The 27,740-nt window shown below is 46.4% G+C and overlaps 1 protein-coding gene across 1 annotated transcript in view; it reads right to left on the bottom strand.

Moving 5' to 3' along the window:
- SLC14A2 (solute carrier family 14 member 2) overlaps positions 1 to 26,141 on the bottom strand; it is a gene marked incomplete at both ends in the record, with an annotated part of 45,415 nt that extends 19,274 nt beyond the window's left edge. Inside the window, 9 exons of the mRNA XM_081263183.1 lie at positions 10,662 to 10,836; positions 11,335 to 11,384; positions 11,771 to 11,905; positions 12,860 to 13,007; positions 15,604 to 15,796; positions 18,690 to 18,818; positions 23,143 to 23,332; positions 24,324 to 24,504; positions 25,992 to 26,141. Of these exons, the coding sequence (XP_081119309.1) occupies positions 10,662 to 10,836; positions 11,335 to 11,384; positions 11,771 to 11,905; positions 12,860 to 13,007; positions 15,604 to 15,796; positions 18,690 to 18,818; positions 23,143 to 23,332; positions 24,324 to 24,504; positions 25,992 to 26,141 (1,351 nt within the window). The remainder of the gene's footprint in view (positions 1 to 10,661; positions 10,837 to 11,334; positions 11,385 to 11,770; positions 11,906 to 12,859; positions 13,008 to 15,603; positions 15,797 to 18,689; positions 18,819 to 23,142; positions 23,333 to 24,323; positions 24,505 to 25,991) is intronic.
- Between the last annotated feature and the right edge of the window lie 1,599 nt (positions 26,142 to 27,740).

Raw genomic sequence — 27,740 nt, 5'->3', positions numbered from 1 at the left:
TCAGGCTGTGTCTGGGAGGGTTGAGATTGAGAGGTGGGAACAAATGCCACAAAGAAGATTGGAGATGAAATAACCAGCTTCCCAAGGCTGGCAAACCCTTAAAGTGAAGGTGATAGCAATTTACTGCTGGCCTCTGGGACAAATTCTCAAGACTTTCATAATGGATAAAGGCAATTTCAAGAATATTATGAGCATGTCTATCAAAAGTTCTAGAAATGAGATGTATCATTGGTGTGGTGGGGAAAAAAAGAAAACAACACTGACTGAGAACCAGAAGTCACTAATTTTTGCTTGGCCTTTTGCAAGTCATGTGACCTCACAGTTTCCTCAAGTGCAGGCATGCAATTCTCCCTGGAAACTGTGCTCAGGCTCTGTCGGGCTGACCTTGCAAATCCTACCTGTGAATGAGACAGACATCTCAGAGGCATACCTGCCATTTTTTTCTCATTCTGTAATAAAATAAGATAATGCTTGCAAAATGCTCTGGAAAATAATTTGGCAGCGCGTCTCCCTTGGGGATCTCTTTAGGGAGGACAAACTCCCCTCAGATGGCACTGGAAGGATCCATCCTCTGTCTCAGGCTCCTGGTATTTTACACCTACCTGTGCTGCCCCTTACCTAGCTGAGGGTTAATTATTTGTTCCCGACTGTCACCTTTATAGGGTGGTGAGTCCTTGACAGCCAGGATCATACTAACTTCCGTTAGCATCCCTGGTACATATCAGGTATACCTTAGGCACTCAGAAGTGTTGTTGAATCTGCAAATTTTAATTTCTGAATAGTATAGTCATTGGATACCCCAGAGTATGAATACTATTTTAAAAATAATATTTCTTATGGCAAATGTTAAATGATAAATATTGAAATAGAGGTGGAAGTCTTTTGGAGGTTGAAAGAATTTATAGTTGAGTTGTGTAGGTTTTGGAAGTTGTAGGATGAGGGATGACTATTTTGAATTAATTGGATAAAAGGATGGAAGTTTATAGATGGTGGATGATAAAATGGTCCTATAAGAGGGGCTGGAAGAACTCAGTTAATGAGAAAGAAGAAAACAGGTCAAGGAAGATCGAGATCTGGCTTGATGCAATTTGTTTTGATCACCAGATGTTACATGGGTTTATTCCATCTAGCTGTGAAGCCCAAGACTGCTTGCAGGTGGGGCTTGGCCTCTATCCCAAGTGTAAATTTTGTTCACACTAGGTGCTCAATAAGTGCTTTTCTCATGTCTCCCCTCCCCCAAACATCAGACACACACAGAAACTAGAACTCAAGTGGCCTGGTTCAGTAAACAGATGTGGGCCCCCAGGACACTGACCATCATGTTTCTCTGCTCCTTGGACATGGCTACACAGGTGCTGTGGCACTCAGGGGTGTAGCTCTGTTCTCAGTAACCTGAAGGTCACCTCAGTGGCTGAGTCGCTCCCTGGCATGACACTTAGTGCAGGAAACGGCCCGTCTTCCCTCCTTCAACAGGCCCATGAAGTGTTCCTATGCAAGTAGCTTCATGACAGGGGCCATTCAGGACCACTTTAGGGGCATGGTCTCTGCCCTCCAGGACTGTCACCCTCCTGTGTTTTAACAGCAAGCCTCCCGTGATGCTTTCTCCCATTGACTCAGAAGGAGAGAACAGTCTGAGCTGCACTGATTGGTTTCAGAAACACCTTCTCTGGGGAACAGTGGTCCCCAAGAGCTCCTGCCTCTACTGACCCCTAATGCACAGGAGATTCCAGCCTTTCAAATTATCAGTGGTAATAAAAGATTCTACAGAAGAGCCCACCTGTGAAATCAAATTTTGAGGCTTATTACAATTTTTTTTGAAGTAACAAAACACACCTGAACCCTATTTGATATCTTTCAGAGGAGGAAAATGATCTGGTCTGCCTTTCCAAAATCAACCCCAAAAGGCCAAAGCTTACATACCTTCTACAGGTTGTCTCTCAGGTTTGGATCAGGGTTCACCCTCTCCTGGAGGCGCATCAGTGCTGGCCATGCATCACACACAGTATCGACACATGGAGCATCTGCAATCTACCATCGAGTGGTGTTTGTCATCCGTCCCTGCTCCCTGGGCCTCTTATTCCCTCACTCTGCTGTTTGGGGACACACCCACACACTACAGGGCAATTTCCTAGCTGCAACGTCAATGATTTTTTTTTTTTTTTGAGGTAACACATCAATATAGTTTGATTTTTCCTACAAAATGTTCTACATGATTATGCTTTGGCCACAATTAGGGCAGATGTTTCCCTATGTGGAATTCGAGCTTTGCACTAGAACATGTAATTTCCAGGACTAGTCCAAAGCTAGTGCAAAGCTCTCATACACACACACACACACACACACACACACACACACACACACAGAAATGGATGCTTGTGACCTCTTTTTCTGTATTTAGTTGATAGTTTGGAGGATAACTATCAGAGGCATGGACTTCTGATTCTCTAGTCCAGCCCTCTGCTTTTATGGATTGGGAAACTGAGGCCTAGAGCATGGAGTGACTTGCTTGTGGTCACACAGCTATTGACAAGGCCAGGAGGAAGTGTTATATAGGTCTGCTCTGTCTTTTGCCTCGTAGTCTTAAGATTTATTTTCCCTAACATTACTTCCCATGAGGGTTTTATTTTTGGTCTGTCAGTTAATTCTGCTTTCGAGTGCAAGGGCTCAATAGCATATTCTAGAATTTATTTTTCTAGAACTGTAGTCCCATTTCCTCAAGTAAAACCCCACAGTCTGCCTGCACCTTCCTAATAGAACTGGATGGAGGTGGGTTGAGAGCAGGCGAGGTAAAGAGGAAGACCTGGCCTCTAGGAACATTTGGAGATAAATTGTTTGGAAACTCCAGCTTCTTAGGTACCTGATATTAAAAATTTTTTAGGAAGGTGAGACAGGAGTCACCATAACTGTAAAATAAGCCTCACAGTTGATGATTTCAACTCGTTCTCTGCTCCTTCCCTGCCCAGCTCCCAGCTGACCTATGGAATTGCCTGGATTTATTTCTTTTGGTGTCTTTGATTCACTTCATGGGGAAGACATTAATAATCATAAAGGAGTTGAAATCTCAATTAGCTTCACAATACTTTAAGACAACCTCATAAATGAAATTAAAGAGAGTCCAAAGAGCACCCCATCTGTAACTGGGGTGGGTTCCTGACCCATCTTCTAGAATGGCTTTGCACTCTCTGCTCACTGTAAGCACCCAGACCATGCCCTCACAACTGCATGCCCACATTACCAGTCTCCCTGATTTTGGTCTTTCTCCTTTCAACCCATTCTGGTTTTTCTATTGCTTGATCATGTCTTTATGTCACTTTCTTACTCAATAGTTCCTTGTTGCCAAGAGCATAATGCTCCAACACCTCTGCTGGACTTTGCAGATGTTCCACAATATGGTGAACGTCACCATCTTTTCTTCCAACATGCATCCTACTGGGCCCATGCTGACTTGTTCACTGCTCTCTGTGCTTCCTCCTCTTTCCTCTTGCCTAAGTTCTAGGTATGCTTCATCATCTGGGTCATGTTCTACTCCCCCAGAAATCTATCCCTGGCTTGCTGGCCCACATGAATCCACTTTCTCCGATTGCCCATGGTGTGGGGAAAGTACTCTAGATAGCACCTGTGCAAGTGCACAGTAGAGTTTTATACTGATAGTTGCAACACACATGAAAAGTACTCCATAAATACTTTCCAACCTACAGAAATCACTTTACATGTTTTTCCTTAACCAAGTGATCTGAATACCCAGGCTTTGACAGAAGGAAACTGAGGCCCAGAGAGGAGTGGCTTACCTAAGACTACCTAACTGGTTAGTTATGAAACCAGGTTTCAACCTCCTGATTTAATTCTTTATTCCTGAAATGTATCTGTTTTACTGATAGTCGGAGGTTTCTAAATAATAGCAATGGGTTTGTGACTTTTTAAATTAAGAAAATTATGAAATAATTCATATTTCAAGAGGAGTAACAAAAGTTGTACAAAATCATAAACACTCATGTGTCATCACTTTTGTGACACCCATGAAAAGGTCAAGGAAAATTCTGGGCCATTGTATGTTAGTTTTTTTTTCTTTTGAAAACATTTCCATACTCTGTCTCCTGCAATTCTTTTCTGTACCCTCCCCTCATTTTCTGTGGTAGACATAGCTATTTGGGTACAGAGCTTTTTTCCACTAAGTTTAGATGCAGCCTAAGAATCCTTCTTAACCTGGTTATCCATAAAACCAATACCAATCAGCCAGATTTGACACTTAAGAGTAAACTTAAGTTCTCTCCCAGCCTCACAGAAGGTTGTAGATTTCACACACATTTGAGAGAAGGGGTACATGGAAGCCAGGGTTTTGAGCACAAGCAGAGCCGCAGACATAGCCAAGCCTTGCAGGATGGCTTTTGCCAGCAAGTGTGCCAAGGCTCATATCACCAGCTGCCTGTCTTGGAGGAGGTCACCAACCTTACAGGCTATCCACTTTTGACTCAGATAACTTCAATATCATGAAATGTTGCTTCTTATGGCCTGCGTCTGTCTTCCAGAAACATCTTCTCAGTAGCTACACAGAATAAGTCTGTGGTAATCTCAGATGGGTATGTGAGAGGGGGTACCGAGGACTTGGGTTGTGAGGAGCTGTGAGGTTAAGATGCGCGTGGAGACTGATTGATCCTGTTCTTCTGCAGAAGGTATATAGGATCTAAGGAGACAAGCCAGGGACATGGAGCAGTGCTCAGCTCTGGAAGCAGCAGGTAGTGAGTCCTTGCAGAACATTTTCAATGCTACCTCATTAGCCAGAAGTTACTTCCCAGAGGCTCAACCCAATGCAGCACAGCCCTGGGAGCCATACTGGTGATGTCAGAGCTGGGGGTCATAGCCTGTGGGAAGGGTGACAAATGCTATAAAGCCCTTCCAGTGGGCAAGTGGGGGGGGGATAGAAGGCTGGTAAATTGGCCTGGTTTCATCACCATCTGAGCATGTAGCACCCAGGGTTGCATGTTAGGATCCTGGACTTTTGCCCAGGCTGTTTAGTCCCCTGGACACATCTCTGGCTAGCCGTGGTTTCCTCATCTATAAGATACAGGGTTTGAGCTACAAATACTCAAGAGCCATTCCATCTCGAAGTTTCCAAAATCTAGCTTCTGTCTGGATTTCTTAGTGAGCTTCTCACTCCATGACAGTCTTTCCCAGATGCAGTTCAACGGAAGAAAGAGTTAAAACTTTTCCTTTGAAATACCTGATGTTGCTGTTGGCTGGGGATCTACGGGGTCCATTTCTTTTCCCCAGCATCTCTTACCTGGGCTCCTTTGGGTTTCCTGTACAGGGCTGGAGGAATCTAGACCATCAGGACTTGGGAAGAAGCTTCTTTCCAAATGGGCAGCATCTGTGGTCCTCAGCTCTGGGTGCTGTGATTTCTCCTAAACTCAAACTTCCTCACCTCCCCGAGCCCTCCAGGCATCCTCTTGCTGACTTTCTGTAAACTCACCAATGTGCATCCCCTAAACCCATTCTGGTTAAGTCTGCCAGTTAGGGAAGGGCACTACGGAGGAGGAGTAGGAACAGGAGAGACAAATGCCCCTTCTGCAGCACTCCCTGGCTCTCTGGCTTTCCTGCCAAAAGATGAATTCCTAAGCCCCCAGGGGAAGGTGAGCGCCAGCTACCATGGTTCCCAGCTGGGGGACCAGGCAGCTTTCCTTTAAAGGGCAGAGCTGGGATGTCTAGTAGCCTCCCTGCTGTCTTGAGGTGTCACCTCTTCTCATTAGAATTCTAGCTCTAGCATTTGCCTTTAAAGCAATCTAAGTGTTGTCTCCTCTGGGGGCCAATTTGCCTTCCAACCTCAATAAGCTCCTTTAATTCCCCGTCCAGGCGGGGTGCAGACTGGGGAGCAGTTTTAGCATCAGCGTCTCCATGGAAATTTTTGCACAGCCTATGCTAGATCTTGTCTTTCTGGTTCTATGGAAATTTTCAGATCTTTCCTCCTAACTCTTGCCGATTGGGGCCGGGAGGGCTCTGCGGGACCCTCTCACAACAAGAAGGGCATGACCTAACCCCTGTGTCAAGAAAGAACTCTGAGGTCTATATATTATGAAAGCAGGCTCTCCCAAGTCCCATGAGGCCATTCGGTCTGGTGGGCTGGAGTTTGGGGAGGGGGCCCAATCCAAACATGCTTTGTTTGACTAGTATGATGGGTCATCAATCCCAGACTGACGTACCACCCCACCCCCAAATATACACTCAGAGGTGGAGTGTGGGCCCTACTCAGGATGAGAAACAGAACCTCACACTGAGGAAATTAGCTACACCTGAGTAGACAGACTCCCCCGCTGACGTCAAAGGTCCCCGTCCCACAGCACCAGGTGTTTCAGAACTGCTGAAGAGGGGTCCTGCTTAGGGAAGTGCTTTGGAGGCAGGAGAGGGTAGGAGCATCCAGGAGGCCCTTGCATTCCAGGGAGAGGCGGAGTGTGCAAGAGCAGGTGGTTCCCAGCACAGGGGCCTTCCTGGGTGTGCTGGCTCAGAGCCTTGGCATTCTGCGGACAATGCAAGCCTTCACCTTTTCTTTGTCCCCCGTCACGTAGTCTCTTGGCTCAGGCCCGGATGCTCGCCCCTTGCCATCTTTCTCTGGCCTCTTCTAAGGGCTCCTGAACTTCTTGTAGTGAGCTCACTCTGGCTCCCTGAGCATCCACCTACCCAAACATAACAGACAGATGCCACTTGGGAAGAATATGGAACCAAGCTGAAAAGGAAATGATGTCCCCTGGAGAAGCCATCTAGGAAGCTCATCATGAGTTCTGAGCTGACAGGAACCATAGCTCCTAGGAGTGTAGTGTCTGTCACACACATTGGCACAGGAGACCCAGGGCAGGGTAATCCAGCGCTTCCCAGGCAGCAAAAAGCTGAGATGGAAGCTTGTTCCCTGTTGGTTGTACCAAAGCCTGGAACCCAGGTATTGAGGACTATCTAAGAGATCTGTTGTGCAAGAGACTCTTTCCTTGAAGGCTCAGTCAACCAGAATTCACTTCAGAATGATGTTTTCTTCACAATGCTACATTTCTGACCTTGTGGAGGGAGAATAATGAAACGAATTCCCAGAGTTAACTCAGGGCAGGCAGATTCCTCCAGGGGAACAGGCCAAGGTCCTGTGGAGAGAACCAATCCCGAGCTTATAAAATGAAAGCAAATTGCTGCTTCTTTGGGGTCCAGCAGCCCTTGTGGCTGTAGCAGGGAACTGGGGGCTCTTAGTTACCAATGCGCAAAGGGTTAAAAAGGACTTGTCACTCTCCCACCCCCTCCTTGGGGCATTAGAATTTCTAGTTCCACAAGAGGTAGAAGGGGTCCCTATGGGTCCTTCTATCTGCTCTGAATGGCTAGAGGCGAGAAAAACCAGGCAAGTCAAAAAAATCTCACATAAAATGTGAATACCTTTAAAGCTGCCAAGTGAGACTGCAGTTTATTGAGTAGAAATCATGCCCACACTGAAACTTTCATTCCCCACCTGGTTTTATGTGATAGCTGTCCCCAGGCCCTCACAACCTTTAGGGCCTAAGAGAACAAAGCTGAGACTCACACAGGGACCATGAACAAACTGGGGCACATCCGTTTGATGCAGCCACAGACACAGGCCAGGAGGACCAAGTGATGGTCAGAGCTTAGAGGATGGACAGGAAGAAGAACCCTCCAGAGGGGAGAGGGTCGGGGAGGAGCAGGTCAAGGAGAAGGGCCAGCTGAGTGACACTGGTCCTCCAGTTTGTGTCTACACAAGCAACCATGCTGAGCATTTTGGTAAAATGGACCAAATGGCTAACTGGTCAAGCTCTAGGAAAAGCTGTAAATATAAATGTACATTTTCAACTTTTGTCTCCATGAGTTTTCTTCACCTTAGAGATTTTCCACCTTATTCCTTGGCAGGAGCTCAGAGCCACAGAATCACAGAAATTTGGAGTTGGAGGAGAGTACCTGCAGTGGTCATTTGGTCTAACTCCACCCAAAGCAAATGTCCCCTGCAGGCCTTCAGCCCTGCAATGCCAAGTAGGGGACTGAGAGTCTCATAGGACACTTGTGCTCAGGCTCAGCCATTGCTATGATGCATCCCTCTCCACGGATTCAGGGGGCCTGCTCACCACTCCCACCCCTGTGCCCCGAGTTCTGGGGGGACGTCTAGCTGACTTATTCCACATGTGTTTCCTCTTACTGCACACAGCCATGACCTCAGCCAAATCTTCTTTTCAAGCCAAATACAACCAGCTTCACAGTCATTTTGGTGGGACAATGTGCTCCAGACCCTCCTTCACCCAGCTTGGCCTTATCTCAGGATGCCCTTTTCTTTTTTCTTCCCAAAGACTATCTTAAAATATGCTGCTCATGTTTCTTTGTGCTCTCCCCTCCCTTTTCATCGAACCTATTCTCAGAAATGGCTCCTGCCACCTAAGATGCAAATGATTGATCATGCTTACTCTGTTATCCTCCCAGGGCTGTTTACGTTTTAACAGGTTCAAAGCCTTAAATCAAAGGGATGGCTGGAAATGCTTTGGTAGCAGGTAATGGGAACACAGGGGACAGGAAAAGAGGCACAGTTATTTTCCTGGAACCCTTAAAATCATGCCTGATACATTTCCTAAACAAAAGACCAACCCGACCAGATAATTTCCTCAAGATGAAGATTAGTGCTGTGGACGTAAGCAGGCTCAGCCTCATCTTTATCTCAGGTGAGACTCTTCACCTGGTCATGCAAATTCCCATAAAATAAATTTCTCAAAGGCAGGGACTGGTTCTGTTACTGTCAAGCCTGGGACTTAGTAACATATTAATATTTCTTTAGACAGTGTTTCCTCAGTGAGTGAATGAGGTCAGGCAGAAGACAGTTTTTCAGGTCACAAACACTGGCAGATGATTCTGGGCAATCAGCACAGGGGCCCATTTGGGATGGAAGAAGGGGAATGGGCCTAAGTTTAGGGCTACAAGTTACCAGAAGGTAACTCTGATTTGGGGAGCAAAAGGAGACAGATAAAAACAAAAGACTAATATGAACATACATGGGGTTTCATTTTAGCTCAAATCCCAAAGATTTTTCTAAAACAAAGACTATATATCTATATCTATTTCCCAAATTATATTTATCAGTTGAATCTAAGGAAGAAAGTTTAGTGTTGGGAAATGAATCAGTGACTGAAAGATCAAGTGGAAATATGTCAGAGCAGGGCAAAATTATGCATGGTAAAAACTGGAAGAAGATAAATAACTTGGACTAGGGTTTGAGGAAGCCTAACATATGGATATTGGAGTTCCTGAAAGAGAATACAGAGGAGATGGGGGGAAAGCAGTAATCAAATAAATGCTAGAAGAAAGCTGGCTGAGCTGAAGAAAGGCTGGGGTTTGCAGAGGGAAAGGCAGGACTGATGAGAGGAGACACACTCGCCAGTGTAGCTTCCCCAAATTTCTGAACTTCAAAGATGAAGAGATTGTGGTCACCTAGAAGGAAGGAAAGGGCTATTCACAAAAGAAAAAGAATGAGATTGGCTTCAGATTTCTCATTTTAACACTTGAGAGAAAATGAAAGAACATGTATAGACATCTGAGGGGCAGGGCTGCATGCACCCTAGGGGCTCAGTGCCCAGCCAAAATGCCATTCTCCTATCAGGGGAAAGAAACTCTGTGGACACAGAGTCCAGGAATATGCTACCTTATTTTCTCTTGTATTATTTGAAGAATATACTCAAGGAAGGGTTCTAAACAAGGAATGAACAAACCAGAATAGAGGTTGTAAGGCAGGGGAAGATGGAAAACAGAAGAAAGAATGATAAAAGGTAACATCCCAGGACTCACAATAAACCCCAGTGGAAAATAATAGAACTACCAGGAATGTGTGGTATAGGATTCTTTGCAAAAAGAAAAGGCATATTGCAAGAGGAAAACTAAAAAGGATAAATGATCTCAGAGAAATATAGGGTGGGAGATGACGGGAGAAGTCTAGTGTCCAAAGGTCTGGAGCACTGGGGGTGGATCCTGAAGCAATTATAAATTCCTCAGGGTGGGAAAGGGGCATTGGAGAAGCAAGGAGTCCAGCTAGGGTAAGCCCTCTGGTATTTTGCTCACATGATAATATAGAAACAGGTTTTTGAACATGAGTGTTGGGAAAGGGGCAGTAATCACCAGTTTGGGAAAACCTGAATGACCAGAACTTATTTAGACACTTTCAGTCCCCTGCTTATCCCTGTTTTGATTTGAAAACTCCAGCAGTGTGGCCAGAGGTGCCCATCAGCCACTGGCTCTGCGCCTGGGGTGCCTTCATCTCTAGCACGTGTCCCCTACTCCATGTCTGCCCAGGAGCCACTCAGCAAGTTTAATTCTATAGCATCTATGTTTTATTAAACAGTCCAAGAAGATCACCTTTTAGTCACCTTTCCAAAAGACTTACTATTTTTGTTGTACAACAACAACATGTAAAACATGCTTCTTCCTTTAACTTTGCAATCTCATCCCTGACTTCCTTGAACGTGGCCATTATGAGGACAATTGTGAGGATTTGGACAGAGAGAGATCAGCCGCAGGGACGGGGAATGACAGGTGTGTCTGATTTCATACAGGTGCAAGAAAAGGCAAAGAAGGAAGCACTGAGCTGCTTGACCCAGAGTTGAGAACAAAAGGTCCGGGCAGAGCATCTCTGCCCGGAGCTGGCTAGTCACCGCTGGGAGACTTCTCTTCTTCACTGCTTTTCATTGTCAGATAGTAGATGCGGTTGGCCTCTGGGTAGGTGACCTTGCTGAGTGGGAGCTTGTAGATGGCTGGGTTGTTGGTCGTCAGAAGCAGGAAGATGAGGGTGGAGATACAGAAGGCCCAGGTGCCTGATGGCACAGCCACCTGGAAATAAAGCATCGGGGTCTGAAGAATGATTCTAGGCTCCTGTGTTGGGCCAGAGACACTGGGGGAGGAGGATGTGGTAGGGGTTGAGGGTGGGGATCCTTCTCTAGGGAAGGCACTGCTGTTCCTGGATTCAATTTCTTAGGAGTGGGTCAAGGGATTTGAGGTGGTCCCTTTGGGCAAAATCAGAATCACTTAATACTCGAGCTAAAAATTGGTCTTGACATAGATTCCTACATCATCTCTATAGTGCCATCTGTCCTTCTCTGTTGTTTTTTCTTTCAACACACACACACACACACACACACACACACACACACTCTTCCTAGAGGTACATGCACAAATTCTTCTCTGGATAAACCCTAGCGAAGCCTTGATTGAAGCACTAAGTACCAGATACCATAATCCACTCAGGACCTTGCACAAGAACCCAAGCATCCAGAAGCTCTGATAGGGCAGGAACACGTTAGGATGGTGCTTGAGAGAGTCCAAACTTACCACTGCCATCATGTTAGAAAGGGCTGCTCCCATGTATGCAGAAAACAGAGCTGTGGAGTTACAAGGACCAACAGTCAGCTTCCCAGAGCCTGTGCATCCCCCTCCAGCCACTGCCCTGGCAGAGCCCAGACCAACAGCAGGGCTCCTGTGTTCTTTCCTGCAGCCTCAGTGTCTGCACTGTGCCCTGACATGGGGCATGTCTGTTTGACATCTTTGCAGTTATCTCCCACCTGACGGTGCATTCTCTGAGGGAAGATGTTAAAGTCTTACATTCTTTTATTTCTTCCCCATGTCCATGATGGCCTTGCATGGAGCCGGGGGACAATAAACATCTTGTTCCTATTGATCTGGGGGATGAGCTTGTTCAGGCACATAACAAGGGAGCTAGGAATAGGAATAGAGAAGTGACTTTGTTGTCACTTTCTCGAATACCCACCACAGACAAGTGCCAGCAGGTGGGTCTGCCAGGTGAGGGCGTAGAACATGCCCCCGATGGCGATGCAGGAGAGGACGCAGTTGTAGCTCCAGAGGCCCATGTAGATTGTCTCGAAGGGCGTGGCCACCGTCAGGGCTGTGGAATGAGATGTGGTATTTCTGAGTGATTCTGGACCACAGAGGATAGTGCCAGGTCTCAGGTTCCTTTCTGGTTTTTCACCCTATACCTACAACCTTGTCTATCAAAGGAATCTCTGCAGATGGCTTCGGGTCTCAGGAAACTGACAATGGCAAGAAAGCAGTGGTTTCCAAACAGTTTTCCAAAGGCAGGGTTTTCACACAGAGGTGTGACTACTGCTGGACAGATGGGCAGCGGAAGTGGGAGTCAAGCCTACCCACTCCTTTAGCCAGAGAAGCTTCATTTTTAGCAAGAGCGATTTGATTTTTAAAAATTCCATGTCCAATGGCTGAAAATTATGAGTCTACAACTATAGGCACATGTAGAGGTGAGTCATATCCACAGGGGTAGGATGCAAACAACAGGTGAGTCTGGGTAAGGACTCAGTGGGCACCTCTGGTATTATTTATTTTTGTGATTTTTTTTGATGAGTGTGAGAGTATTTCCAATTAAAAATGTTTAAAGTGGCTGCTTCCAAACGTCTTTGAATATCGAATAGTATTGGAATAAGTAAAAAACAGGCTTCTACTCCCAATGTTCCCTTCCTCATTTCTGGCTCTTGTGGTACAGAACATATCTATGTATTTACAAAGGTGGAGGAAGGTGAAATCGCACTTGTGAAATGCTGATCCAATTTTGGGAAAACTTTTCCTTTTAGCTTACGCAAAACTCCAAAGTGCTGGCCGTGTGTCCAGCTTGGACTTTCCTGTGCCCCTCCCCCACAGGCAGATGCCATCCCCCTAAGTTGCAATCTGCTCCCTTTAGAGACTCAGGAAAAGGAAAACTAAGTTCCTACCCCTGACCGTGTTTGAAACTCCAGTGAAGAGAGTACATCTAGAATATTTGCTGTGTGTGGGGAGAATGGACCCTACAACGATTATTCTGAGGATCCAAGCAGGGGCCGTGCTTTACCTGCTAACATCCCCACGATGGACCCGATGGCTGCGTGTAAGCAGATGAGCGGGGAGGAGATGAACAGAGCCACCAGGATCATGCCGCCGGTCCAGGGGTTGTCACAGCCATACACCTGGCCAACCCCAGCGGGGATGGCTTGTAACAGCTGCAAAATCAACAGAACCTGAGTCACTGGAGCATCAGTTGATAATGCAAAGACGGGGCCTGTGGGCCACTGCTGAGCCATTCCTGGAGGGGGCAATGAGGTGGAACGGGAGGATGACCGTGCCCTCCAGTGTGAGAACAGGGGAGGGCAAAAACTGGAACAAATAGCTCCCCACTCCACCACCTACCAGGCATCTGGCAACTTCATGCACCCAGGAGGGCAGGACCCAACATGGGGGCCAGGCACAGATGCTTCTGAGGAACACACAGCTTCTGCTTGGAGGGGACCAGAATGCATGGCCTTCTCAGACTGCCTTTTGGGGTTTCAGGGCACTAGGGTATTTCCTTTCAACCTCCTGGAATCCTAGAAATATCTACAAATAGCTGAGATATCCTAGATTATTTTGATGAGTGAGTTCCCTAAGCTAGAGCCTCTGAACTTGACCGTTAGTCAGGTCTTTACCACCCCCACATCGCTGATACATCCTTTTAGGTGCTCTCTATTCTATCCCTGGAAAGGAGGAGAAGGCGTTTTCCCTGCTCTTCCACTTAGCAGAGTGATAAAACACTGTTCTGGAACAGCTGAAGAACGGCACGCAGCCCCAACACCCCTGAGCCTTGAGAGTGATCTGGTGGTGGAGGGCTTGGGGATGACTGATTTGAGACAGAGGTTGAATAGTCTTTCTCTGTTCAGGCTGAATTGTCCATATCTCTGCAATCCTTTGAGGTCAAAAGGGGAAAAGACAGAGAGAGGTAGAGGAGGGTGAGCACTGGCCTAGGGATACAGGACTCCAGCTTCCAGAGGGAACTCACTGTGTGACCATACACATGTCACTTCCTCATTCCAGGCTCTGGTGTCTTCCTCTGCAACATGAAGAGGCTGGCCTAGCAGAGGTCCTTCCATCTTTAAAATTCTGTAGCTCATTTCTCTGGGTCATAGGATTCTTAGAGGATAGGATGTTTTATGACTGAGTATACAAAATGTGCATAAAAATATGTATTGATTAGCTTATAAACCTATGCTAGGAATGGCAGGTAGGTCCTACCTAGTGTTATATATTGGTTCCAGAAAATGCTTTGTACCAGACCAGGGAACTCAGCTTACATGTGGAACAGGCTAGAAGTCTACCCAACAAAGATCCCAATGACCTTCCAATGTCTAGGGGATGCGGAGTGCTGAGGGGAATCCAGCTTCTACCTGTCCATCCGGGAACACAGTTGTAAGCTCAAGCAATAAAGAATGAGAGGAATGAGGGAACAAGGGGCCTTGGAATAGAGCCATATGCAGATGAATGAATGAAGCTCCTGTGCCAGGGTCCATATTTTAGCCTGGTGAACTGTGCAGTCTTCCCCTAACCCTGCTCTCCAGGCCCAGTTGACACCCTGGGGTGAAGCGCAGTCAGGTGTGTGGTGGAAATTTACCGAGCACCTGGTCTTCTTCATACTCCTTATTATTCTCACGAACAACAACAAGCTGGTTAAACAAAACGAAGTCTTTCCCCTGCAATGCTTTAGAGAAACAGGGAAGTGGCATGGATTCTTCAATATTCAGATCTGGTGGATGTGGGAGAGAAGGATGCTGTTTGTTAGAGTGGTGGGCTGCCGCGGAGTTGGAGGGCGAGCTTGGGCCTCAGGATATCCCGATTTGGTCCACCTGCTTTCTCATTGTTTATTTTGAGGAGGAGTAAGAAGGTCCTCTTCTCTGTGACCCACATCACACAGGTCCCCTCAGCACTGACTGGGTTGTCTGGCCTCACAGCGTGGAGTGGGCCTTTCTCTCTGGTCAAGCCACATGTTCCTATGGTGGGTGCTTAAATAGTGACTCTTGGATGTGGGCCAGGGACAATGGGTCCTTATTCCTAAAGGCCAGAGGATGGGTGACAGTATACTCTTAGCAACTGTACATTTGTGATGGTGGGATATCAAGCAGAGTTTCTCAACTTGGGTCCTATAGACATTTTGGACTAGAATTCTTTGCTGAGGGTGGTGGGAAGCAGTCTTGTGCGTGATAGGATGTTGAGCAGGGTACACAGCTCTCACTTGCTGCATTCCAGAAGCACTTCTCTGGTCTTGACAAAAAAAGGTTTCTTCAGACCTTGCCTAATGTCCCCAAGGAACAAAAATCACCTTTGCTTGAGAATCATTAGTATAGAGAGTATGTGAAAATTTAACCATTGTCTTCTACTGGTAACACCTGTAACATCCTAATTTTAAACATTTGTTTTAGTCTCTTATTCTTTTATCTATCTTATCTGATATTTTTTTCACACAATCACACCACCCTGCGCTGTCAACGTAGCCCTTATTTGTTCGCTTGTGTTATCTCTTCCCCTCTATAGAATGTAAGTTTCAGGAGGAAAGGGCTGTTGCTTTCTTCCTTGTGTATGCCCAGTATCTGGAAAATTGCCTGGCACATCTCAGATGCTCAATATGTTCTGTTGAATGGGTGTCCGGATGTGGCAGCCATGCTTTCTGGACTGCCAAGGACACTGTCTGGTGAAGCTGAAGCTGAGCACCTGGGGAAGGTACAGGCTGGGAAGCAAGAGGATCTGCCATGGAATTGAGGGGCTTCAACTCATCGCCATTGGGAAACTCACCAAGGGCATTTCAATGTCTGTCCAGGTGATATTGGGTACCGACGACACAGGCTCTACTAGCGTCATGGGGAAGAAGAGGTTGTAGTGGCCTGTGGCTGCCAGGTACAGAGTCACAGCGATGTTGAAGGGCAACGTGAAAACTGGCAGGTCCCACTTGTTGAAGATGGTGCTCAGGGCACTGGAGATAACTGGGCTGAAGGTGGAAGAGACAGAGGGCCGATCACTATGAGTACTCTTACTTTGACACTCTCCCTTCTGCTCTGGCCACTGTGCCCTCTGCCCTCCCCTCTCCTGTTATAGTCATTCCTGACTCCCTCAAGATTCTAGTGGTCCATTGCTTTGGGATTGGAAATGAGATGTTCAACTTCAATTTACAGCTATGTGAAACAAAATTTGAAAATATTGAAACATTTTAAATAGAATACATTATAAATAATTTAAGCATTTCCTTGTTTCTTAAATGGAGAAAATGAAACCAATACATTCTCAAAAAAAATGCAATTCTTGCTTTTCAACAATCAGCTATTGTCCTGGGCTGTGATAGCATTTTAGGAGTCTGACCTAGGAGGAGGCTAGTATGGTGTGTGGGTCCTGTGGAAGCCTGGACTCAGCAAGAACACTAAGAGCTACTCTGAGAACTGCCAGGTGAAGTGAGCCTTCAGTTGTTTGTACCTTCTGTCTTCTTGTCCTCTTTCTTGGAAAGAGCATGGATTTTGGAGGCAGATGGAGCTGGATACAAATCCTCACTACTATGCTTACAGGTCAAATGAGCAACGTTAGGTAATGAACCTCTCTTCACTTCCATTTCTTCTGGAAGGGACCAGCCACCCTAGATACCTAACATGCAATCACATGATCTGCCTGCACAGTCTACCCTCAATTCATGACCATGAATCTCAAGGGGGTCTACCTTACCCTACCGCACCTCCCCTGCACACAAACTCTTCAACACACTAAGGACTATTTCACATTTTCAGCTTTCGCTCAAATCTTTATTATCTGCTTCCCTTTTACTTTCAGCCAACCATTGGGTTTTACTCCTTTAAAAAAAAATACAAATGACAAAATGAGAAATGCTTCATTTTTCCGACCAAAAAAACCAAACCAAACCAAAACCAAACCTCACACCCACATACTCTACCTCTTTCCTTTGATGGAAGTGTCTTCTCCTTCATCACTCCAGTCCCAACTGCTCTCATCTCTCTGTGGCTCATTATAGCAGACTTGGGACTGTGCTCCCTCATCCATTCTTGCTCTGCTTTGCAAGCAGAGGCATTTGTTTAAATATAAATTATATCCGTCAATCCTGTGTCCTGTGTTTTACTACAGTTGTAATAAAAATCATAAGACTTCTTGGCTCTCCAGGGAGCAGGGGGCCAGCCCTCATCATCTCTCGCTCTCACCTCCGGCACCTCCTCCAGCATTCTCGGGGCTTTGGCCCACTGGTCTCTACTTCTTGAACACATCACACTTCCCCAGTTTGGGTTTTCTACCTGTGACAACCCTTTCTCTAGATCTTTGAATGTCCAAGCTACAAAGTGGCCTTCCCTGACCACCCATGGCCAGAATCACTCTTGGTTCCATTGATTCTATTTTGGTTTCCAAACCACATACTGCGTTTTTTGAAATGACCTCCTTTTATTAATTAGCTTATGAGTTCATTTCTCTCTTTGTGAACAGAGCTCTTTACCTTTCCTTACTATCCTTGGCTTCTAGAATATCCCTGCACTCAACCAATAGTCAAATAAACACAACTATTTGTTTATTGAATTGATTTGGGACATGGCATTACCAATACCCACCCTACTTAGATAAATTTGAAAGACCACATGAATGGATTATGAAGTAGAGTTAATGAAGCACAATGCTCTGCCCAGGGTAGAGTATCAATGTAGTTTTTCTTTTAAATTGGGAAGTGGGGGACACTGAAGTCTAACTGCCACCTAGTGCCACCTGGCTGAGGGGCTTAATCTATATAGTTATAAAGCACATATATGCAAATGAGGACAAGTTCTGCTCCTCACAGGGGGTGAGAATTAAAGAAATCCCCTCAGAAATGACTGCCTTATCTTTTTGTCCCAACAGATTCAGAAAGAAATCCGAAGAAGAAAAATAAATTGCCCAGAATGGTTAATGTAGTAATTTATTTGCAAGCACTACTAAAAAGTAATGAAACAGTACTTAAGCTAAATGAAATTAACTGGTTTTAGGAACTCCAGACTTTAAAACCAAAGAAAGAATTTATTTCTTAGAGATGTTAAAAATAAGTCACCATGTCTGATTTATCACTGAGAACAGGAATAAATCACCATGTGTGAGCGGAGTTGAGGCCAGGGTAGAATGCACACAGGAAGTCAGGGGTGGAGGTCAAGGGTTCACCGTGACAACAGGCACACTACTGAGACCCTCTGGGCCCTCTGCCGACCTGCTGTAAATTCAGATGAGCTAAGAGTCATGTGTGTGAGTGACAGGCACATACCCTGCACTCAATGAATTTTTTTTTTCAGACCCCCTTCCACCTTGAGGAAGACACAAGTGATACTTCTAATTCAAATATTCCAGTTTACAGAGGGACATTTTGTCCCAAGAAAGCCTTCTGTTTCTATCACAAGTGAATTTTCAGCTTTTGGATCTAGGGTAGGCTACATAATAGATGATTGCCACGCAGCCTGGGGTCTGATATGCCCACTCTGGACTTAGAAAGCAAGCATCACAGACATTCATAGAGCATGACCTGGGGCAAGCTACTTGACCTCTGCGTGCCTTGGTCTTCCCTTCTGTCAACTGGGACACACACACCCCCATCTTGCTTAGCACTGTGCCTGGCATTTAGGAGCTACTCAAAGTTAGCCTTTATTATGAAGCCTGTCACTCAAGGAAGCTTATCAACACATTTCTATGCTGTCCCCTTGTGTTGCTCCTGAGCTCCTGAGCTTTCATGGTGTCTTGCAACACAAATCAGCCTGTTCATGAAGACACTGAGTGTCAGTGTCCACTGACAGTGGAAGGCCTGTCCTTGTCCAGTGAAAGGCACAGGCATCTTGGGGCCCCAAGGATCTGTATGCAGAAAGAAGGAGGCGCCTCACCAGGCCATGGCTGTGAAGGTCACAGGGAACAGAAGCCACCAGTAGTAGTCCAACTTCTCAGAGAACACGGCCACTAGCAGTCCCACCAGCGTCCCATTGTAGCCGTGCAGTCCTGCGGCAATGGCTGATCTGGGGGTGAAACAGTAAGTTGGAGTTGAAATTTGGTGTGGCCTATTGGGCTCTTTCCCCCAAGAATTCTAAGGTAATTTAGACGATAACTTTACTAATGATACATTAAAAAGTCAGCTCGATCAATGAATACTGGGCAGTTGGGTAGTTCCAGTACTTTTCCTTTGCTCATTTGGGGGCATCTCATTCTGCCAGGTACAGAAGGAAATCTATTAGAAGTTTGAGGTGTGATGCAGAGAAAGTGTGTGTGTGTGTGTGTGTGTGTGTGTGTGTGTGTGTGTGTGTGTTTGTGTTTGTGTATGTGTGTTGCAAGGGAGAAGGGCCAGAGAGAGGGCGGAGGAATGAAGGGAGGCAGATGGAGACATGGTCTCTCGGGCTGAGCTTTGGGGGCTTTCCCTGTGTGTCTGCAGGGAGTGGAGGTGCTGAATCATCTTACCCACAAGCACCCCCACCCAGGTCTATGTTGGAGGATGGGGGCAGAGTTGTGTAGAACCAAGCTTGGGTCCATTGTCTCTGTTTCAGAGAAGTTTGCTGTACTAAACCTCTCTCCCTGATCCTGAGTGACATTGCCCTTGATCTTTGCAATAGCTCTGCTGGGAGAGGAGAGCAGGAAAGGGGGTAGGGGGAAGGGTCTGGACAAATCCTACACAAGATCCCTGCCAGAGAATGAGCCTTATGCCTATGTCCTCTGGCACTTGGCTGTAAGTTCCTTGAGGGCAAGGGCCTGTCTGTGTTCACTGGTATACCTATGTCAGCAGCCTGTGGTATGCAGTAGTCATCCAACCAGCATTTGTTAAATGAATATGTGTGAGTACTAATCCTAATCACGTTTTGGCTGCTCTTATGTGGCTGAGGCTTCTGGAAGCTCCCGGCTCTCTGAGATGAAGGGAGGGAATTCTGAGAAGAGGGCTTCTGCCCAGCGGGGGGCCATGACTTAGGACTGAAGTCAGGAGGAGCTTCCCCCTCCATAGTAGCCAGGAGATCTTGAACTAGACATGGGAGAGTGCGTGAGGCTTGGGGGCGTGGCAGGAGAGTCACTTTGACAGGGTTCCTGCCAAGAGAGCTGTGGACACAAGTGCCTTGTACTGGACCCAGGACCAGCTGGGTCTTTAGCTACTCCCCAGGCCAGGTAGTTTCTGGGCAGCTGGAGACATGCCAGGGGCTGGGAGGGCACGAGGGCACCAGCAGAGACATCTGGGGCCCCCTCAGGAGCAGAACCCTTGTTCGGGGGGAATCTTTTTCTATAGAGTATTTCTGTTTTCTCCATATTTTTCAGTTGTGTTTCTTGTTAGAATGGAGTCCTCTTTGTGTCAATACCAGCTGCGTTAGGGAAATTGTTGAAAGTTGGCTGGCCCCTTTTGTGTACAGGGGGATTCTGCAGTCCCAGGGGCTGGGTGTGGCCAGGGTAGCAGGAGTCAAGGTGAGAGAGTCCAGGGGAGACAAAATTAGAGGGACATCTCAAGCCTGCTTCGACAGCTGCTTCCTGTGGACCATCTCTTTCCAGAACTCCCTCTCTCTTTAGCCAAAAGTGCTGGCTTCTGGGTTTAGTTATCAAAAGGAAACCCGTTGCCTTACATCCCCACCCTGACCATTGGGGATATAAAATTAGGTTCTATCCCAATACCCAAAAGCTCCTCACCAGGTCCAAATTCCATCAGGCCACACTGAAGTCAGTGTGTTGACCTGAGTTCTTATTCACAAAGTGTAGTCGCGGACCAGTGCGGAAGGAGGAGGGAGACAGTGAGGTGTTGAGGAGTAGTGGGGTGAGGTATGGCTAGGACACACAGCTAGCTGTGTCAGTGGCTCATTGGGGACAGTGATGGAGTCCTTGGAAGGAGATAGGCAGGTGTGTTGTGAAGGGGACCTGGAGCTTTGGACCTATGGGGTAAAACATGGTGATTACCTGTCAGCAAGGAAGCTTGAGTTTTTCTTAGGTGCTGTGGTATAATATGGAATATTGGAAATGGCCTTGCTGTCCTGAATACTCCATGGAGAGAAGACTCAGAAAAAAAAAAAAAATCAAAGAACAATCTAATAAAATCTAATGCCTCCCTGGAGGAGGAGAGATTTGAAGGAATGGTAGGATTGGATAGGAAGAGGTATACTAGGTGTCAATCACGGAAATCATGAGAGTGCTTAACTGAGGATAAGAGTGACTGGGTAGCAAGGGGACCTCAAAGAAGGTTCTGGAAGCCAAGCTGAGGGCTTGGATTTTTATCTGAATTCTTAATTGGGTTGTCTGGGAGGATTCGGTGGGCCTGGTGTAAAACTGAAGTCTCTGATGCAACTCTGAATGGCTTGGCGAGTTTACCAGTATATATAGTCATGAGAAAAAGCAGAGCATGAGACTGTCAAACCAAGAAGTGACGGGTTTAAGAGCCACAGATATGACAGATGAGGATGATAGGAAAAGAGGGAGGTGCTGGCCTGAGGTCACAGTGAAGAAGGCAGAGGACTGGGTAGTGTTCAGCCCAGGAAAGTTCTAGCAAACACTGGGGAAGCAGTGGGCAGGAGCTGATTCCGTCTGGGGGCCAGTTTTGTGCCAGCTGCCCATGAGCTGATAGGGAAGTGGGCATGAGGAACAGGGGCCCCTAGTTGAAGCAGACACAAAATTCTGGTGGGAGCCCACTGTCTCCTTACCTACCAGCCCTGCCCTCCAAAGAAGGCAGTCTCTCTTCCACTTGAACTCACATGGCTGCCCAGCTTGCCAGAGTGGGCCCTCTGGCCACCTTAGAGGTGCATGGGCAGCTCCTCATGGGGATAAGCTGACCCAAGCATTTGCCTTGGTGGTGTGTGGGAGGCCAGGTGGGCCTGGAGGGCGTGATGTTGGCTGCTCAGACTATTGCCACTGCTCTGTGTTTACCATGAAACCTCTGGCCATTTTGTCATTGCAGGTGCAATGACAGGGACAGCATGATTTCAAGCATGACATGTCATATGTCCAAGCCCACGTCCTGCCACCCCTGCCTGTGGCACTTTAGATGAGCACCTTGGTCTTGCAGGTCCCCTTACCCTGCAAAATATAAAACCTGATGACCTCACCATCTGCCCTGGTAAACAGTGCTAAGAGCCTTGGGTGACAAGGCAGAGTGGTGCTTCATAATTTTTCTTTTCATCTTTATTTTATTTTTATGTGGTGCTGAGGATCAAACCCAGTGCCTCACACATTCGAGGCAAGCACTCTTCCACTGAGCTACAACCCCAGCCCTTTTTAATTTTTTGAGAGAAAAAATTTGTTCTTCTTAGTCATACATGACAGTAGATTCCTTTCTGATATAATAATATAAGCATGAAATATATCTTATTCTAATTAGGAACCCATTTTTGTGGATGGACACAATGGTGAGATTCACTGTGGCCAAAGAAAGACCTTTTATATTATGATCAAATTCTTCCCCCACCACATTCCAACAGAATTCAAGCAAACATTTCACAAAATAATATTTACCTTTATTACACATGGATTGCTCTAGTCAGATTAATTTTATTCTATTGGTCTTATTTTTAAAAATTGCTGTCAGTAATTAATTAACAATTCCATAAACTCCAAATTGAAAAACATTAAGATATGGGATAATCCTGTATTCATGTCCTAAAGTTCTCTGATGCCAGAAGCTTCTGGGTGGATTTTGTTAAAATTTCTCCTCCTGGATCCATTGAATCAGAATAGCTATGGAGGGAGGGAGGAGGGGCTGAAACTGTTTTTTTTGGTAATCATCCCAGGAGATTCTGATCAGGAAGGTTTAGGAACTGTTGGAGTAAAACATAACAGAAGTCTGAAGAAAAAGTCTAGTTCTACAAATGCTGGTTGTTGTTGTTATCTGGCTCTGCACCCACCTGCCCTGGCTCACAATAGCTGGCTCCCCCACGTCTGTCTCTATTCTTCCTGCTGCCCCTGTCTGTCCTGTTCCTCAGAGGCTCCCTCCCACACCACCCTTCCCTTTTTCTCAACTTCTCTCCATACCCAACATGTCTACCTCAACAGTGCCTCCCAGTCTTCCCAGCAGGCAGAGATGTCTATCTTCTCTGAAATCTCTGGTGTGCACTATCCTGTAGTATTCGAGGCATCTGTTGCCTGTCAATCTTGTCTACTGAAACTAGATCATAGGCCCCATGAGGGAAAAATAGCTTACATGTCCCTCTACACCTTTCTCAGAGGGAGAGTTTCCAGAAAGTTCCACAGTCAAATTGAGCCGGGTGCCATCCCTGCCTGTGAACTTCATTCTGTAGGAACTTCCAGTGACCTGTGTGAAGTTAGCTCTCAGGGGACTCGCCTGGCTGTGCCCCATACATCTTTCCAAGAGACCTCTAGAGAGGGACTCACCTGTCCTGGTTTAAGGCGAGGGCAGTTAAGGTGGAGACCACTGTCCCCAGAGCCCCAGCAATGGTCCACCAGGGATTCTGGATCAGAAGCCCAATGAAGATGATGAGCCCACTGAGAGGGTTGTTGACGAACATCACCTGAGCGGCTCCCCTCAGGATCCAGTCTACGAACTGGAAGGCCAGGGGCTTATCTGCAAGAGACAGACAGAGCCATCAAAAGGGTCTAGCCTGCACTGCCCCACTGGACCACTGGTTGGCATGGCAACCAAGGCATACAGGGATGCTTAAGCCAGGATGTTTCTCCTAATTCAGCCTGGCCTAGGGTGGGGCAGTGAAGGGGAAGGGTGCGGGTGACACCCAGCCCAAGACTGGATGGTTCCTTTTGCCATAAAGACTGAGGCACTGTACGGGAGACTAATTTAACAGAGTTCCAGCCATTGGCTTGGTTGGCAAGAAAACCCCTGGAGCACTCCAAGGAAAATTTATTGGTCCAAGGGAAGGGATGGGAGGGAGGGAAACTCTTTTTGTGTAGTGCTGCATGACTCAGTTGAGGACTGGTATCTATCTGAGTAGCAAAGAAAGTAGCCTGAAGAAAGGAAAGTGGGAAAAGAAATTGTTCTAGCCCAGCTGTGGAAATCATTATTGATTCAGGGCCCAGAGGAAACCGGGTATAGAAGAGGGGAGACACAGTGTGCCTCCTTCCCCGATTTGGTTTCTCGGACAACCCATGCTGGTGGGGGGCAAGTGGGGACGGGGAGGGTGTGGTGTTTGGTGTAGCATTTAATTCCAGAAGAAGTAAAAGGAAAAAACCCTGGAACCCTGGGAGGGATGATGCCTGTTTTTTTTTGGCTCTTGGTAAGCACCGTAAAAAATAGCTGTGGAGCAAGTGAAGGAATGGCTATTCAAATGGTTTGTTTGGGAAAGGGTTTACATGTTGCCAATGTCATTGTCCTTTATTTAGATAACTTACAAAGGACTAAAGTCAGTGGAGGGCATTTCATTCTGACCCTGGGAATGCAGCTCAGTATGGTATGCGATGCGTATCCGGAGTGACTTGGGGCTGGAGCGCCCCTCAATTGAGAGAGCCCTGGGATGGGGTGTGAGGGAGTAGCTTCCTCCTCTAAACGGGAGCAACGGCTGTCTCTGGCCTGGCCCACAGCTCCTTCGCTGGCGTCTGCTTACCTTTCAGCCAGTTCCTGTACTCCTCCATCTCCCCCGTGAGGTAGCTCACTGCTTGGAAGAGGCTGAAGCCTCCCCGGTCTGCAGAGCCCCTGTGGGACACCTTGCTCCCTTTCCGTTTGTTCCTTTCACTGGGTTTTTCAATTTTCACAATGTGGCTGTCTTCGTCAGATAACCGGAGATCCTTCCAAGAAAAGCCACAAGAAGACATCAGAATATACTCTTCTGAGAGTAGGGACATTTCAGTTTTTTTTTTTTTTTTTTTTGATAAAGGTAAAAGATCATGACACAAAGGGTGGGACACATGTTCATTGTCTAAAGCTGTCCCGAGTACTCCATGCAAGCCCACCCTTTCCGGGACTGCCACACATCCTTCATGAGAGGGTTGTCTTAACATTTTGTACCAGGGATCCATTTTGGCAGTTTAGTGAAGCCTATGAACTTCTTTGCAGAAAAATGTTTGGAAATGTATAAAATAAAATAAGATTACCAAGAAAACCAATTACATTGAAATGTAATTACCACAGTATTTTAAAAAAATTGTGGTCTGTATGTATGCATCAGATCTATTGCCTATTACAATCTAAAATTCGTGGTGAGTGGCTATATGGGACCTTTTCATCCCAATCTTTGTATACAATCAGGAAAAAAAAAAGATGGACAGTACAAGTTGATGAAGACGTGGAGAAACTGAAACATGGGACACTCTTGGTGAGGATGTCCAACTGCTTTGACGGGATTGGCAGTTCCTTAAAATGTTAAACATAGAGTTACCTGATCCAGAAATTTCACTCTTAGCTTTATACCCAAGGTAAATGAGACCATATGCCCACACCAAAACTTGTGCATGGATGTTCATAGCAACTTTATTTATAAAAATCAAAAAGTGGCAACAACCTAAATCTCCATCAACTGATGAGTGGATAGACAAACTGTGGTGTGTCCACACAGGGAAATATAGTTTGGTCATAAAAGGGAATGAAGTCTTACTTTTCACTGTGACATGGATGAACCTGAAAACATGCTAAGTGAAAGAAGCCAGTCACAAAGGGTTACATATTGTATGATTTATGTGAAATATTCAGAATAGGCAAAATCGTAGGGACCAAAATCAGATTGGTGGTTGCTAGAGGTGGGGATGGGGAGGGTGGAAAGGGGGGTGACTGCTAATGGTCACGGGCTTTCTTTTTGAGACAAGGTAAATATACTGGAAGTAGATTGTAGTGATGTTTGCACAACTTTATAAATATCCTTAAAAGCACTTTAATATATGTTTTTAAAGGATAAATTTTATGGCATGTGAATTTTATCTCATTAGAAAGACTCAGTGTTGTGTCCCTCTCCACTGTCACAAGCTATCCAGTCCACCTCCTGCAGCTGTGTCCAAAGAGTGCCAGGGCCCATATTCTGGAAAAAGCCTTTATTCTGGAGACTTTCTCATGGAGAAAATCTAAGGGGAAAGATTTTGGAGACAGATGGAAGCCTGGCATGTGAGTGTGAGCATTGTTTGCTTGTACTTTACGGTCATGTTCCACAGACAGCCACGCTTTTATATCTAAGGCCAGGTAGGACTGATCATGGAGTCCATTGGGAGGCCCGGAAAACAGCACCTTTCACTCCCCTCCCTGCACCTCCTCACCTGGAGAGCATCCTGGATTGGACATGGCTCACCTTTTCTTCAGGCATTTCCAGCAGGGGCAGGGCTGGGTGTGTATCCTGGGGGCTAGACGGCCAGGTAGGGCTGCTCGGCTCTGACTCGTAGAGTTTGTGTCTGCTGGAAAGAGGCTCTGGCAGGAGAGGGCTGTTGTGGTTGTCAGACATCTCCTTGAGGGGCAGCTGCTCATCGGTCATGCAGCTGGTGAGAGGGAAAGGGAAGACAGTGACTGAGGATGGGTCCAGAGGACTGGCCTGAGGACGGACTGACAGCTCAAGAGGCATGAGGTCATGGGGGGACAGAGGGTGAACAGTGACACATGTGGGGTCTGCTGTTTCAGTAGCTTGTGCTTTCAGGGGGGCTGAGGCCGTTTCTCTAGCCATGTGAGCTTTTCCTTTCAAAAATCTCCCCATACTTCTAGTCCTGAAGAAACTCCATATTTGCTGTAAAGACTTCCCTAACCACCTTGCTAGAAGTCCCTCTCTCTCTCTCTCTCTCTCTCTCTCTCTCTCTCTCTCTCTCTCGCTCCACCCCCATTTTTCTTTTTTGCAGTACTGGGTGTTCCATCTCAGTCCTTTTTATTTTATTATTTTTTTATTGGTTGCTCAAAACATTACAAAGCTCTTGACATATCATATTTCATACATTTGATTCAAGTGGGTTATGATCCCATTTTTACCACGTACAGATTGCAGAATCACATTGGTTACGCATCCACGTTTATACATACTGCCATACTAGTGTCTGTTGTATTCTGCTGCCTTTCCTATCCCCTTCCTATCCCCCCTCCCCTCCCCTCCTCTCCCATCTTCTCTCTCTACCCCATCTACTGTAATTCATTTCTCTCTCTTGTTTTTTTTTTAGCCCTTTTTATTTTTAGGGGTTCTCACTATGTTGCCAAGGTTGGCCTCAAACTTCTGATCCTCCTGCTTCAGCTTCCTGAGTTGCTGGGATTACAATTCTGTGCCACAATACCCAGCAGAAGTCTCTCTCTCTCTCTCTCTCTCTCTCTCTCTCTCTCTCCTGATCACTGAAATATTTTTTCTTTACCTTTCATGTTGCCCTTTATACTATCTTATTGTGGTAGTTAGTTGTACATATATTTTCCCCTTGATATAGGCATGTAGATCTTTTACCAATTGAGGAGCTAAAAGAAACTCATCTTCCAAATTGCTATGGAGATGGCATTGCCTACAGTCAACCTGCAATGGCCCCTTTCTCCATTCTCCTTTGGGCCCTTTCTAGCTCCTTCCCCCTGTCCCTCCCCAGAAGGAGCACAAAGCTCTGGCATGTTCTACTGGAAGCTGTGCGCATCCAGGCTGGAAGTCCTTCCTCCTCTGTGTCTGGCTCCTTTTCCCTTCACTCTGAGGACCAGGGCTCATGGAAGTTCCTTTGTTTAAGGCCCCCAGTTTCCTGCTTCACCCAGTTTCCTACCAGCCACCATGGTAGTGCTATACGTCCCTCCTTCCCATTCTATTATTTTAGCCATTCTTGTTTGGTCTCCTCCAGTTCAGTCACATCTTTATTTGCTTTGTTGTGTTTTTGAGAAGTGGTTTTGAATCTGCTGCTCACAGCTCCTGTCCATAAGTCCCAAGGTTCTCCCCATTGCTCCAGCTGCCTGTCCTGAGGTGCCCAAAGTCTCCCTTAGGACATTGATCTCAGATTCCAAACACTGCTGCTACCATTCCTTATAATGGTACCATTTCCCTGGGCCATTTATTCTCCTCCTCCAATGGAGGGGGGAACTCTTGCTCTCCACTCTTGTT

This window comes from Spermophilus citellus (assembly GCF_964194105.1).
Source record: "Spermophilus citellus genome assembly, chromosome: 12".
In the NCBI taxonomy this organism is placed as follows: domain Eukaryota; kingdom Metazoa; phylum Chordata; class Mammalia; order Rodentia; family Sciuridae; genus Spermophilus; species Spermophilus citellus.
Note: the sequence above shows the minus strand (reverse complement) of the source record. Positions and strands in the feature narration are given on the sequence as shown.